This window comes from Lontra canadensis, unplaced genomic scaffold, assembly GCF_010015895.1.
Source record: "Lontra canadensis isolate GAN:19392208 unplaced genomic scaffold, GSC_riverotter_1.0 scaffold19, whole genome shotgun sequence".
Classification (NCBI taxonomy): Eukaryota; Metazoa; Chordata; class Mammalia; order Carnivora; family Mustelidae; genus Lontra; species Lontra canadensis.
In genome coordinates, this window is record NW_022631013.1 from 11,185,806 (window position 1) to 11,198,768 (window position 12,963).

Consider the following 12,963-nt stretch of genomic DNA (forward strand, 5'->3'; position numbering starts at 1 on the left):
TCTCACTCTTGGTTATACATTGAAATCACTTGGTATGGAAAAATGCTGTTATCTGGAACAAACTAGCATATGTTTGATTTAATTAGTTTGGGATGCATGCTGGGCCTTGAGAATTTTTTCTTCTCTTTTGCAGCCAAGATTTGTTCTGTTTGTTTAAATCAGCAAAACTGTATTCAGGTACAGTCTTACACAAAATTCCAGGTTACCAGTAAAGCTTCTGCAGTAATTTTTTTAAGACTTTAAGCTCTGACTGCCGCTCCTTTTTTCTCATATCCCATTTTAGAACTCCTAAAGCTTCATAAAATACTATTAGAAAAACATTGGAATAGACCATTTTCAAGATTTCTTCCAGCTGCAAAACAATATTATGACCCCATGCCTTCTCACAAGATCTCTGTCCTATCTTTTTCTTAACACCAATCTGACCCAGCGTCAGACTGATTATTATGGAGGCTAGCTTTCAGTTTACCTCCTGCTGATTACACTAGCTCTTTTGCTGCAAGGCAATGAATAGTCTAAAATTTAATAGGCAAAAAGATCTCCTGGGTTTCTTGTTGCCACCCCTCCCAGAGATTCTGTGTCGGTACATCTAGAGTGGGGGCCAGGTGTCTGTATTTTCCACAAAGGCTTTTCATGTTTTTGAAACAATTTGTTCACGGACCATGCTTTTGGGAATGATTGCCCTAAGAGGTTCTCAGTCAAAAGTAAAGAAAAAAGGGCTGCTGAAATGTGGAGACATAGTGGAATAGAGGATTTTCTTCTGAGCTCAGTGCCAGAGCTACCGAAGAGCAGCATGTGGGCATTTAAGACTTCAAATTTTACTCTATTTGACCACAGTTTTCAGTTACTGCCCTAGAAATGCACTTGACAGTCATCTCTTCATCTGTGGCAAAGTCTACAAGAGAGAGGATAAAAATTGTGATAAAGAGCATCTAGGCAAGCAGGGATTCAAATCTCTACCCACTGTGACTCTACCGCTCTCTGATTTTATGACCCTGAGCAAGACTTAATCTTAGGCCCAGGTTTTTCATCTGTGGGAAAGAATAATATCCTCTTTCCAGGCCCAGGTTTTAGTGAAAATTAAATAAGATGATCTTGGTAAAGCACATAGTAAAGTTTACAACACACAGTAACTTTTGATAAATAGCAAGTATTATGTCAGCAGGGCCTGGACTGATAAGTTTTTGTTTTATCCTTAGGTGGTGTTTCTCTGAAATGAAATACATAAAATGTTTTATTTCAGGTAAGTGCTCACCTTATATCTGCTGAGATTCTCAAGTTCAACATCTTACTTAACTACTATACTGTACCATGTTTAACCACAAAGCCAGGAAATCGGTTACTGTGCTCTCAGAGCACTCATTAAAGGATTGAACTAAAGTCCACCAAAAAGCTTCTTGCAATTTTGAATCTCTAAAAAACTTCTTAGGGGAGTACACAGACTTGACTTCCTCTGACCTGGCTTTGAGACTATTTTTGCTGCAAAGGTGGGAGGAAAAAAATTAAAAATTGAACTTGAGACTATTGTAGAAAGTCTTTGGCTAGAACCACTGATGACACTAGTTCCCATTAATTCACATAGACAGTAATGTTTAAGTGTTTTTTTTTAATTTTTAAATTACATTATTTTGGAAGATTTTATTTATTTATTTGAAGAGAGAGTCTAGAGATGGAACACAAGCAGGGGGAATTGGAGAGGGAGAAGCAGTCTCCCCGCTGAGCTGGGAGCCTGACTAGGGCAGACACTTAATGACTGAGCCACCCAGGCACCCCTGAGTGTTTTTCTTAGAGGGCAGTGAGAAGAATGTTCAACCTAAAGACCTGAGGCAGATGCATGATTTACTTTTGAAGGTGTTTAAACAGAAAGCCAGAGTCTGCTGTGATAACCATGGTTTAAGTATCTTTAGCAAGAGGTAAAGGTGAGTAAATGTTTCTCATCTGTGAACTCTCAAAGGGAAATAGGAGTAGTCCAACAGAAACTTTCACTGTGCTCATTGATTTAATTGTAATTATTGATATTATAGTAAGATGAATCACGATTTGAACACTCGACATCTTTTTTCCATGTGAGCTTAAGATAAGACCATCAAAAGGGTCTTATTGAATTTCCCTTTCTATAGACATCTAAATTAATAACTCATTTCTCCAGTCCCAGACCATATACTTTGCATCCTTAGTATCACAGTTGGCCTCAATATTAGTCAGTTTCTGTTGTGGCTGTTGGAGAAAGCTTAGACTTGCTACCAATGTGTGGAACTAAACTCTCTACATAATTCCAACTAAATGACTGTTACTATTTGAGGGGGTTCCCTCCAACAAAAGGAAAACTTTTTGTCATAGTTCTTTGTGGATATGCTTATGAAAAATTTTAAAAAGAGTAAAAGAGCTATGCATGTGGGGCGCCTGGGTGGCTCAGTGGGTTAACCCTCTGCCTTCAACTCAGGTCCTGATTCCAGAGTCCTGGGATCAAGCCCAGCATCAGGCTCTCTTCTCAGCAGGGAGCCTGCTTCCCTTCCTCTCTCTCTGCTGGCCTCTCTGCCTACCTGTGATCTCAAATAAATAAAATCTTAAAAAAAAAAAAAAAGCTATGCACGTGTGTAAGGAGAGAGGGTGGTTTTCGGTTTAGTGAAACAAAAGGAATTCGACTTGAACTGTATTCGTTCTCATAATTTTAAAAGCTGACTGGGCACCTAGCTGGCTCAGTCAGTAAAGTATGAGATTCTTAATCATTGGGTCATGAGTTCAAGTCCTTCACTGGGTGTGGAGCCAAAATACATTGGAGCCCCCCCAAATATATATGTATATATATATATATATATAAAAATTTTAAAAATTTAATTACATTTATTTTTATATATAATATATAATTAAAAATATATATATAAAACATATATTTATATATATATTTAAAGCTGAGCTTTGAAGAATGGGTAGGTGGATTTTAGCTAAATCAAGGAATGTGAGAGTTACATTAAAGAGAATTATCCTGAAATTGGAAAGGGAGAATTGTTAAAAATTTCACATGATATATTTTGTAGTTTGAACCTTTCTTTAACTTAGGTATACTCAATGTATATGTAAATGTTATATACATTTATCTGAAAATTGCCATTATTATCTGCATTGGTAGCTCTCCAGATCCCACTAAAGGAAAAACCTTTAGTGCTGCTATTACATTTGGCTCAGTTCTTACATAAGGAATTTCATTTTCCTTGGCCTTGTTCATAATCTCTTCTTGTCTAATGATAGCATCAGCGTATTTCTGCCTTTATAGACATATTATCTGGTTAAAATCTTGAGATATCCAGGCAGATCTGTGCCCATCTTTGTTTTGCTCTCTTTGTTTTTATGGTAGTTCCCTAAACAGATTTTTAGAGTTGAGACTGTTTCCTTTTAATGTCCTTCCATGTAAGTTTTTGGCATAGTGCCAAAGCATTGTTTGGTGAAACCCATTCTGAGCTTGGGGCAGAATATTCCAGTTGAGGTAAGGCTTTGATGATCTGTTTCAATTCAAGGAATAACAAATTTTAGAATATATATAGAAATACTTAACTCTTTTTCTGGGGGGAATAAATAATATTGAGAACTTTTAAAATCACAGAGGTTTTTACAGACAATTTCAGGAGGTTCACAAAGTTTCTAGAGCTCCTTTATTGAGCCTTGGCTCAGAAAACAAAAACAGGCAGGGTCCTGGCTGGCTCAGTAGGCAGAGCATATGACTATTGATCTTGGGGTTGTAAGCCCCATGTTGGGTGTAGAGATTACTAAAAAAATAAACTTAGAAAAGAAAACGAAAACAAGCAAACAAACTGATTCCAAGCAGTGGCTAAACAGTATATCCTTCAAACAATTCTCCATAAATGTGATTTCTTAATTTATATTAAACAGCATTAAGTTCATAGTTATACCTGGAATACAGATAGTCTGTATTCTAGAATTGTGTGCTTTATTTCTGAGGTCTTTCTTTAGAAGTGAGACTGGCCCATGCTGGGGGTCTTAGGAACAAGACTGGATTAAAAAAAAAAAAAAAAAAAAGGCTGACAAGAGCTCAAAGAAAAGGGAAACAAACCATAATCTGGGCAAAGGTGAATGTTGAGGGACTCAAGGAGTTCCAGGCCCAGAAAAAGGTGACACTGGAAACAAAGGTCAGTGAGGAAGGTTGAGTTCAAAGCCCTAGACAGAGGAAAAAATGGGCCTCACAGAATAAAAGAGGCAACAAGAAACACGCAAACATTGATGTTTAAAATTTTCTTTAAAATAGGTTTAAAGTTTTAAAGTTTTAAAGGTTTAAAATTTTCTTTAATATAAAAAAATAGAATTGGTAAAACACATGTAATATTACCATCTTTTTTTTTCCAAAGATTTTTCTTATTTATTTGACAGAGGGAGAGACACTCAAGTAGGGGGAGCGGCAGGCAGAGGGAGAGGGAGAAGCAGGCTCACCACTGAGTAGAGAGCCCAGGATCATGACCTTAGCTGAATTGAGCCACCCAGGCACCCCTAGAATATTAGCATCTTAACCATTTTTAAGTGTACAGTTCAGTGTCATTAAGTCCATTTACATTGTTGGGCAACCACTACCACGATTCATCTCAGAACTCTTTTCATCTTATTAAACTGAAACTCTGTACCCATTAAGCACTAACTCACCATTCCTCCAACCCCTTGTTCTTGGCAATTACCATTTTTCTTTTTGTCTCTATGAATTTGACTACTAGAGGTGCCTCATATAAGTGGAATCATATAGTATATCTTTTCTGTGACTAGCTTATTTCACTCAACATAATGTTCTCAGTGTTCATCTATGATGTAGCATGTGTCATAATATCCTTTTTAAGACTGAATATTACAGTGTATGTATATATAAGACATTTTGTTTACCATTCATATGTTGTTGGACATTTGGGTTTCTTCTGTTCCTTGTTTTTATGAATAGTGCTGCCATGAACATGGTTATACAAATACCTCTTCAAGTCCCTGCTTTCTTTTTCAATGAGGTGTGTTTTTTTTGTTTTTTTTTTTTAGATTTTATTTATTTATTTGACAGAGAGATAGCACAAGTAGGCAGAGCAGCAAGCAGAGGGAGAAGCAGGCTTTCCACTGAGCTGCGAGCTCGATGTGGAACTTGATCCCAGGACCCTGAGATCATGACCTGAGCTGAAGGCAGCCACTTTACTGACTGAGCCACCCAGGCACCCCAAGTCCCTGCTTTCTGTTTTTTTTTTTTTAATATTTTATTTATTCACTCTGGTGGATGCTCCTGCTCTCAGACTCTCAGATGCTCACAGGCTCTAAGACCTCGCCCTCTGTATCTCTTTATCTGGCTGTTCATCTGCATCCTCTGTCATGGCTTTTAATAAACTGATAAATGTTTCCCTGAGTGAGCTGCTCTAGAAAATTATTTGAAACTGAGAAGAAGGTCATTGGAAACTCTGATCTACAGCTGGTTGGTGAGAAGCACAACTTACAGTTTAATGTCTGAAATTGGGGAGTGGGGGAGTCTTGTAAGGCTGTACCTTACCTTGAGATCTGATACTATCTCAGTTATTATAGGATACCCAGCTGGTGTTGTCAGAGACTTGATTATTGTAAGCCCCCCCCCACCCACCTCATACATTTGGTGACCAAAAGTGTCAGGTGAAGTGTTCTGTGTGAGTAGTAAAGGAGACTCAAAGGAGAGACAGTAGAGAAGACTGCGTTTTCTCTACACAGGAAGGAGAAAAGCTGAAGTTTTTCCTTTACACACCTATCTTTATTTAAAAAGGTTATTCGATTATCATGGAAAAAAATATTTGGATTTATTCTTCACCAAGATTTACACTGCTGTTGTAAAACACAGATCAAATATCATCTTCCCCATTAAACCCTTCTTGACTTCTCTAACAAGAAGAACTATCTTCCCTCCGAACCATTTTGGTATTTTGTTTACTATCCCCTCCTCCAAGTTCCCTTAAGGCAATGACTATTTGCATTATATTTATTTGTACCATTAGATCTAATTCCTTTCCCCATTCACTGTCTTCATTTTTATATCTCATTGTAACATGTACTGGTAGGGTTTTGTTGGTTTGTTTTTTTGTTCCCAGCTTTGAGGGGATATAATTGACATATAATATTGTGTAAGTTTAAGAGCTACAACATGATGATTTTATATATATTGCAAAATGCACATAGTAGGTACTAAGTGAACATTTAATAGACTAAAGATTAAATTAGAAAATGAAGAAAATAAGGTGTCATGGATTCCCATCATTTTTGCAACTGTGATATCCTGTATCTATGATTTTGATATTACAGTACCCCTTATCAAACTTGTTTCTATTGCTTTTAATAAACTAAACAGTAAATTTTAATAGATTTAATTTTTAGGATCTCTTCATTACTTTAGAAAAAGCTAGAACAATTTGAGGTGTTTTATGATCAGTGTTAGTAGTTCTGGTTTAAATCCCTCTGCTGTGTGGAGGTATCCATTCAATTAGATCTTTCCAATAAACCAGTTGCCAAGTTTAACTTTGGTAATAATGAGTCAACACACAGGCATTATGTCCTTTGTGACATAACTCTTTACTGTCCCCATTCTGTCTTTTCCCAAGCAGAAGTGATTACTGTTTCCTCTGTGCTCCAACTGAAGCTATTTCTATTATCCCACTGTTGTGTAATTACTTTTTTATGTGTCTGTCTGCCCTTCTAAATAGTGAGCTCAGTAAGAATAGGGATTATATGTTGGTAATTTCCACTTTCCCCATAGTTCCTGGTACCAGAACATTGTGGGTATTAAGTAAATGATAGATGTGTTAATATAAATAAAGTATATTCTGACAAGGATTCTGGCTAAATGACTATATGAAAGACAATCTCTTCAGATGGCTCAGTGGTAAAATGTCAGGATTTGATTCATTTAAGTGATGAATTTTACATATTCAGCCTATGGTAGGGTTAATTGCCCTTAAGAATCTTTATTTGTTGTTGTTGTTTTGGGTTTTTGTTTTGTTTTGTTTTAAGTATCTCTACAGCCTACGTGGGCTTAACTCACAGCCCTGAGATCAAGAGTTGCATGCTGTTATCTATTGAGCCAGCCAGGCACGTTTAGGAGCCTTCTCTTTGTAAACCACATTTTGTTTGGATCCTACCCATTTCCCGCTCTATCTCACTGTCTTTCAACTTTCACCTGGAGTTTGTAGAAAGTAAATAGTAACAGAGAGGTCAGTTGTTACTCCACCATCTTAGAGAAATAAAGGAAATTAGACTTATGACTGAGAATTAAATTGAAACATGAATATATATCAAGGCAAAGTTATCAAAAATAACCTTAAAAAGGAAATCTGGACAAATTAAGACTTGACTAAAGATATTTATCTCAAGGGGCGCCTGGGTGGCTCAGTCAGTTAAGCGGCTGCCTTCAGCTCGGGTCATGGTCCTGGAGTTCTGGGATCAAGCCCCACATCAGGCTCCCTGCTCAGCGGGAAGCCTGCTTCTCCCTCTCCCACTCCCCGCGCTGTGTTCTCTCTCTCGGTGTGTCCCTGTCAAATAAATAAATTAAATATTTAAAAAAAAAAAAGATAGTTATCTCAAGAATATTCATTGAAGAACTGTTGGTTAGCAGTAGCAACATAGAAACAGGACGTTGAAAGGCATACTGCGGCTGTAGCTGTCCCAGGAAAAGAATGTAGCCAACCAAGTTGGATATTCCTATCTCCTATCTATGGCCTGATGCTATTAAACCTTTGAAACATCCAATTTAATTTCCCTACCTCAAATTCCAAGTTCGTCAAGCAACTTTCTTTCTGATTATGTCTCATTTCTTATGTGTATCTTTTTACAAGGAGAAAATGTCTGAACTTCATGCCAAAGCAAATATTATCATTATTATGACAGTTAATCTATTTCATTGCAAATAATAATCTAGCATTCTGGTTTTACATCAGCCTCTGACCCCTTTTTAATATTAGTTTGAATTATATATTCTATCTCAGTAAAGAGCCAAAACCAGGTTTCTGAGCCTAAAAACTGAAGTCCAGATTTTGGACTTAAGAGAATTCAACAAGATAAATTCCACTTTCTTGAATTTTATCTCATATAACTGTCAAATGTAACCCCTTCACAACCTCCCCATTGCCAATGCCTATTTATTCACCTATTTATTATTTTTCCTCTGGATTACAATAGTAGCATCTCAACTCATTTTCTGGCCATCAGTCAGACTACACTTCACACTGATGTATCTTTAAATCACAAGTTTCAAAACATTATATTAACTTTTTTAAGTATTTAATGGCATTCTGCAATGTCCTCCACTCCATGACCTTCCATATGTTGTTCCTCAACCCTGCCTGGAAAATTCTGTCTCACATATTCATTAAGTTAACTTATATTTATGCTCTAAGGCTCAGCACAGGATCTGCTCCAAGAAACTTTACCTGACCACCACAATTTGGTTTAGATACTCTTCTTTTGCACTTCCATGACACCCTATCCTTACCTCTATCATACTATCCACTACACTATAGAGCAATTTTTAACTCATATGTCTTCTCTACCAGAAAGTGAATTTGTTCACAGCAGTGAGAAGGATGTTGTGTGATTCTTTTCTATATTCCCTAGCTCTTAATGTAATACTTAATTTGTTAAATGAATCTAAGAACCTCTTTTATAATTTTATTCATTTCATTTAAACTTCAACAAGCTTCTGCATTCTCCTTTCATCTCTTCCAATCTGCACTTCCTTTTTGATCCTTGAACATTTATCCCTAGCTACTTTTTTTACCCACTTTGAACTTGTCACACTCTTGCTGTTTCTTCAGAATCATATGACCAACAGATTCCATGTGTGTGTGCATGTGTGTCCATTAATGAATGAGATTTTCAGGTATCACTAAGTTTGTGAAATATCATTTTAATATATAATTCCTCCCATAGAATATAATATGATTGAATAAAAATAGTTTAAATAAAATGTAATTGAAAATATAGGTAACCTCTGGCTCATAAATGAAAATTACTACATAAATGATAGCAAGTAGACAAAAATCTTTGAGATGAAAATCGTAAGGAGTTGGCTACACTCACCCACTATCTTAATGAGTACTGCACCCCACACAGAGAATCCAATTGAGATTTATGCTTCAGTAAAATCACTCTATAGTGATTTTCAAGGTGTTGTGAGCTTTCAATGTTGCTCCTGAAAGTTATACAATTATTGAATCTGAGAATGCCAGGTTTGCAGTATCACATATACATATGCTAGGCTTGATGATGTATTAAACAATGTAAGTTACAGGTTTTGACCTCAAAAAGTATACAGATATTTCCCTTTATTCAAAAGACTCATGAATTTCTACCTGCTCTAGGAAATCCTGTTTGAAAGAGGTAGTGAATGAATAGTCTCTTTACAGACACATTTTTAATTATTTATACATTTCACTTATTGAATAATGACTGTGAACACATTGGATTTTTAGATTAATCTGGGGGATAATTTGTATTTTTGCAGTGTTGAGTCTCCTTATCCAGGAACATGGTATTTCTCTATTAATTCAGGTCTTCTTCTGTGGCCCTCAGTAAAGTTTGTATCTTTTTCATATAGGCCCATACATTTATTGTTAGGTTTACTCATAGATATTTTAAATTTTGTTGCCATTTAAGTGGTACTTTTTCTATTATTTTTTCTAAGTGATTATTATAAGTATCTAGAAAGGCTATTTCATTATAAATTTATTTTGTGACTGGGCACCTACCAAAATCTTGTTATTTCTATAATTTCTAGAGTCATGGAGTAGTTCCAAGAGTGGAAGGGAGGGGCAGTGGAAATTTTCCTGTCCAGCCTTCTCAAGTACAGATAAGACTGAGAGTAATCCAAACAGGTTTGATTGAAATCTTAGATCTTATGAATCTCTAGTCATTGAGTTTGACAAAATATAGTAAAGAGGTTAGGGAACAAGACTGAGACAATAGACTGCTAGAGTTGGACCTCTCAAATCTGCATCTTGATATGGTCATCACCAATCTAAGCTTTATAAATTCACAAGTTCAATGTATAGCCTGTCTTAGGAGTGACCAGGTCTCAGGAGATCAATTCACTCCTTTCTTTCTAGCAAGAATAATTTATCAACAAGACAGCTAAGTTGGAAGTTCAACATGGAAAATCTAATAACATCCAGGACATTGTCTTCTCATGGCCATCTCTACCCAGGAGAACAAGTTAGAGATCCCAGAATCACAGCAAAGAGAACTGAATGTTTTTTGTGGTATTTACATTAAGATATGTACTCTGATAGTCTTTTCTGTTCTAATCATTATATTAGATAAGTATCCAATGATATTTCTTTCCAAATAACTCTGTTAGGTATCATAATGAGAGAAACCTTTCCCTAGGCAAGGGCTGAAAACAGTGATAAATGTTTCAATATTTTCTCTTCTAAAAACTGTCATTCCTTCACTCTCTCCTGACCAACATGTTAATTTTAAAGAGTAGAGCCTCTCTTAGATTAGCTCTATTTTAACTTCATGGCTTCCTGTCTAGAGAGGAACCCTAAGCTCCAGGTGAAATGTATTTAGGCTGTACTTTAATCTTCCCAGCTTGCTTATTTATTGATTTATATTTGTGTCGGGACGGGGGGCAGAGGAAGAGGGAGAGAGAGAATCCCAAGCAGGCTCCATACTCCACACTCAGGGTGAAACATGACCCTAACATCATGACCTGAGCCAAAATGAAGAGTCAGACACCCAACCGACTAAGCCACCCAGGTGACCCTATCCTCTCTTAAACAGATTACTTTAGGAATATTTCCATAGATGGGTTAAACATTTTTTTTTGGTTAAACATTTATTAATGTTGATTCTTCTTAACTGCCTTTCAAGGGCCCAGTGAGTATGTTTAAAATCTGGTTTCCAATTCTGTATATACCTTTTTCGGGTACTATAGCTTCCCTATCAAACATGACACAGCTTCTTGAGATCAACTATAAAACTGACCACTAAGCATGACCCATCAGTAGTTATTGAAATTCAGGGATTGTCATGATTTTCTGTTAGGTGGAGTTGCCCACCTGCTCGATCTTTTGTCAGAACTGTTACCCTTGCTTTAGACAGCATTTATCTGGGTGGGACCATGTGATTTGGAATTGTTGGACTAGAAGGAAAATATGTAGAGTGAATATCAGTAGTTATGTTGGAAATCTCTGAAAGATAAATTGGAGAATTGAAGTTCCTAAAAGGGTTTGAAGTTGGATAAGCTTGGAGTGGAGTACATTTAAGCAGCAAAGCCAAAATGTCCTAGATCTATACTGAGAAACTAGTAAAGTGCTCATAAATCATTTTGTTGGCTGCTGCTTATTCAGTAAATAAGTAGATCAACCAGATTTTAGGGCTCAGGACCCTGAACACCTGTGTGGTTACCACAATTATCATATGCTGGAAGGTGAGGATGATACTATATTACGTAGCACACTCAAGGACTGGGTGTTTATCTTAGTACTCACCAGCTGGGAAGAGATAAAGATAGAACTTACACAGGCTTTCTTTTGGCTCTTGCTTGCCTCCAGGGCTTATAGGAGAAATTTAATGAATAAAGGAATTTATAGGTAGAGCTGTCTGAAAATGTAGAGACCATCTTGAGAGAGTGATTTCTATACTGGAAGTATTTATGTGACTTAGTCAGGGTTGCTAAACACAGGGAATGACTGCTCTGGATGGAAAGATGGATTATGTATCTCCCAGTCCCTTTTTAGTTGTGAAATTCTGTAATTTCCAGGATCAGAGTAACTCTGAGAGGCTCTCCAGGATCCAGGGTGGCTCCCAGAACAGACGTTACTGTTGGAAGTGGAGAGCAATTCTGAAAGTAATTATTTTTACTTGGGCTTAGTTTAATTTAGTTCACCCTGGTCATTCAGTGACTCAGCTTAGATCCAATAAAACCCCTTATGATATGAGAAAACCATTTGACAACCCCATTTGGCACTATGATCCAGGTATGTTCCTAGTTTAGTCTCAAAGCCAGCATTCCCTGGGGACATGAGAGCAGGGAACCTAATTAATACTGGAGTGTCTTCAACTCCCACAGCTTGTTGACCTGGTACCATTAGGAATATTCTGCCTTCTGCCATAAAGTAGAGTAGTAGAGCACAGATCACTAGCAGAAAACTGACATGTTGGGCCCAGAAAATTCCTCACAACTTATTATTTTGGATTCTGTGAGTTGCAGACCCTCTCCACTTCAAGGCTGCCACATCTGTAATAAAGTAAGGCAGCTACTATAATTAAGCTAAGTTAATGTGTCTCTGGATTGATTTTAACTAAGAGATGTACAGATCCCAGAGCTGATTTTAAACATCACCTGAAAAAGTGTTTGTATGCTTTATAGCACTTGTCTTGATGAAGTTATCACAAGAGATATCTTATAACTTGTATTTTTCAGAAGGGCTAATATTCTTAATAATTTTACCTACTGCTTGTCTTCGTTCTTTTTTTTTTTTTTTTTCCAAGTTCAGCCAATCCCCTACTTGGAAGCCAGGCTCTGTGCAAGGGTTCTAGAAGACACAAATTAATTAGACATGTTCACACTAGTCAATCTGATAGAGGAGATACAAATCAAGAAATAATTATAACATAAGGAAGAACTAATTATTAGAATTATACCAATGAAGTAAGATAGCAGTTGGGAGAAGTGGGGGAATTATTTCTGGATCAGAGAAAGGGAGAAACTACATGGATTCATGGAATTTGAGCTTGCCTTTGTTAAGATAACCTTTGAAGGATTTTTACTGATAGAGAGCAAGGGCATTGCCCTTGGAAGGGACAGTGTGAGTAGTGGCATAGAGGCAGGAAAGTCTGGGCTGTATTTAGGGAATTGTACATAAGTCAGTTTCAATAAAGGTAAATAGTGGAAAAGAAAGATGAAAGAATAGTTAGGGTTCAAATGAGAGCATCTTGAATGTGCAGCTGATATCTGGACTTCATTCTGTAATC

The 12,963-nt window shown here is 36.7% G+C and overlaps 1 protein-coding gene across 7 annotated transcripts in view; it reads left to right on the forward strand.

Annotated features, from left to right (window-relative positions):
* The first annotated feature begins 1,206 nt into the window (after positions 1-1,206).
* The window catches only part of LOC116869367 (phospholipid-transporting ATPase FetA-like), a 105,578-nt gene continuing 93,821 nt past the window's right edge, over positions 1,207-12,963 (forward strand). For 6 of the 7 annotated variants that reach the window (XM_032860500.1, XM_032860499.1, XM_032860503.1 and 3 more), the window contains exon 1: positions 1,207-1,243. In XM_032860500.1, the coding sequence (XP_032716391.1) occupies positions 1,216-1,243 (28 nt within the window). In that variant the 5' untranslated portion in view covers positions 1,207-1,215. Of the gene's footprint in view, positions 1,244-4,037; positions 4,128-12,963 lie in introns of those variants that run through there. The other variant, XM_032860502.1, reaches the window with a different exon arrangement.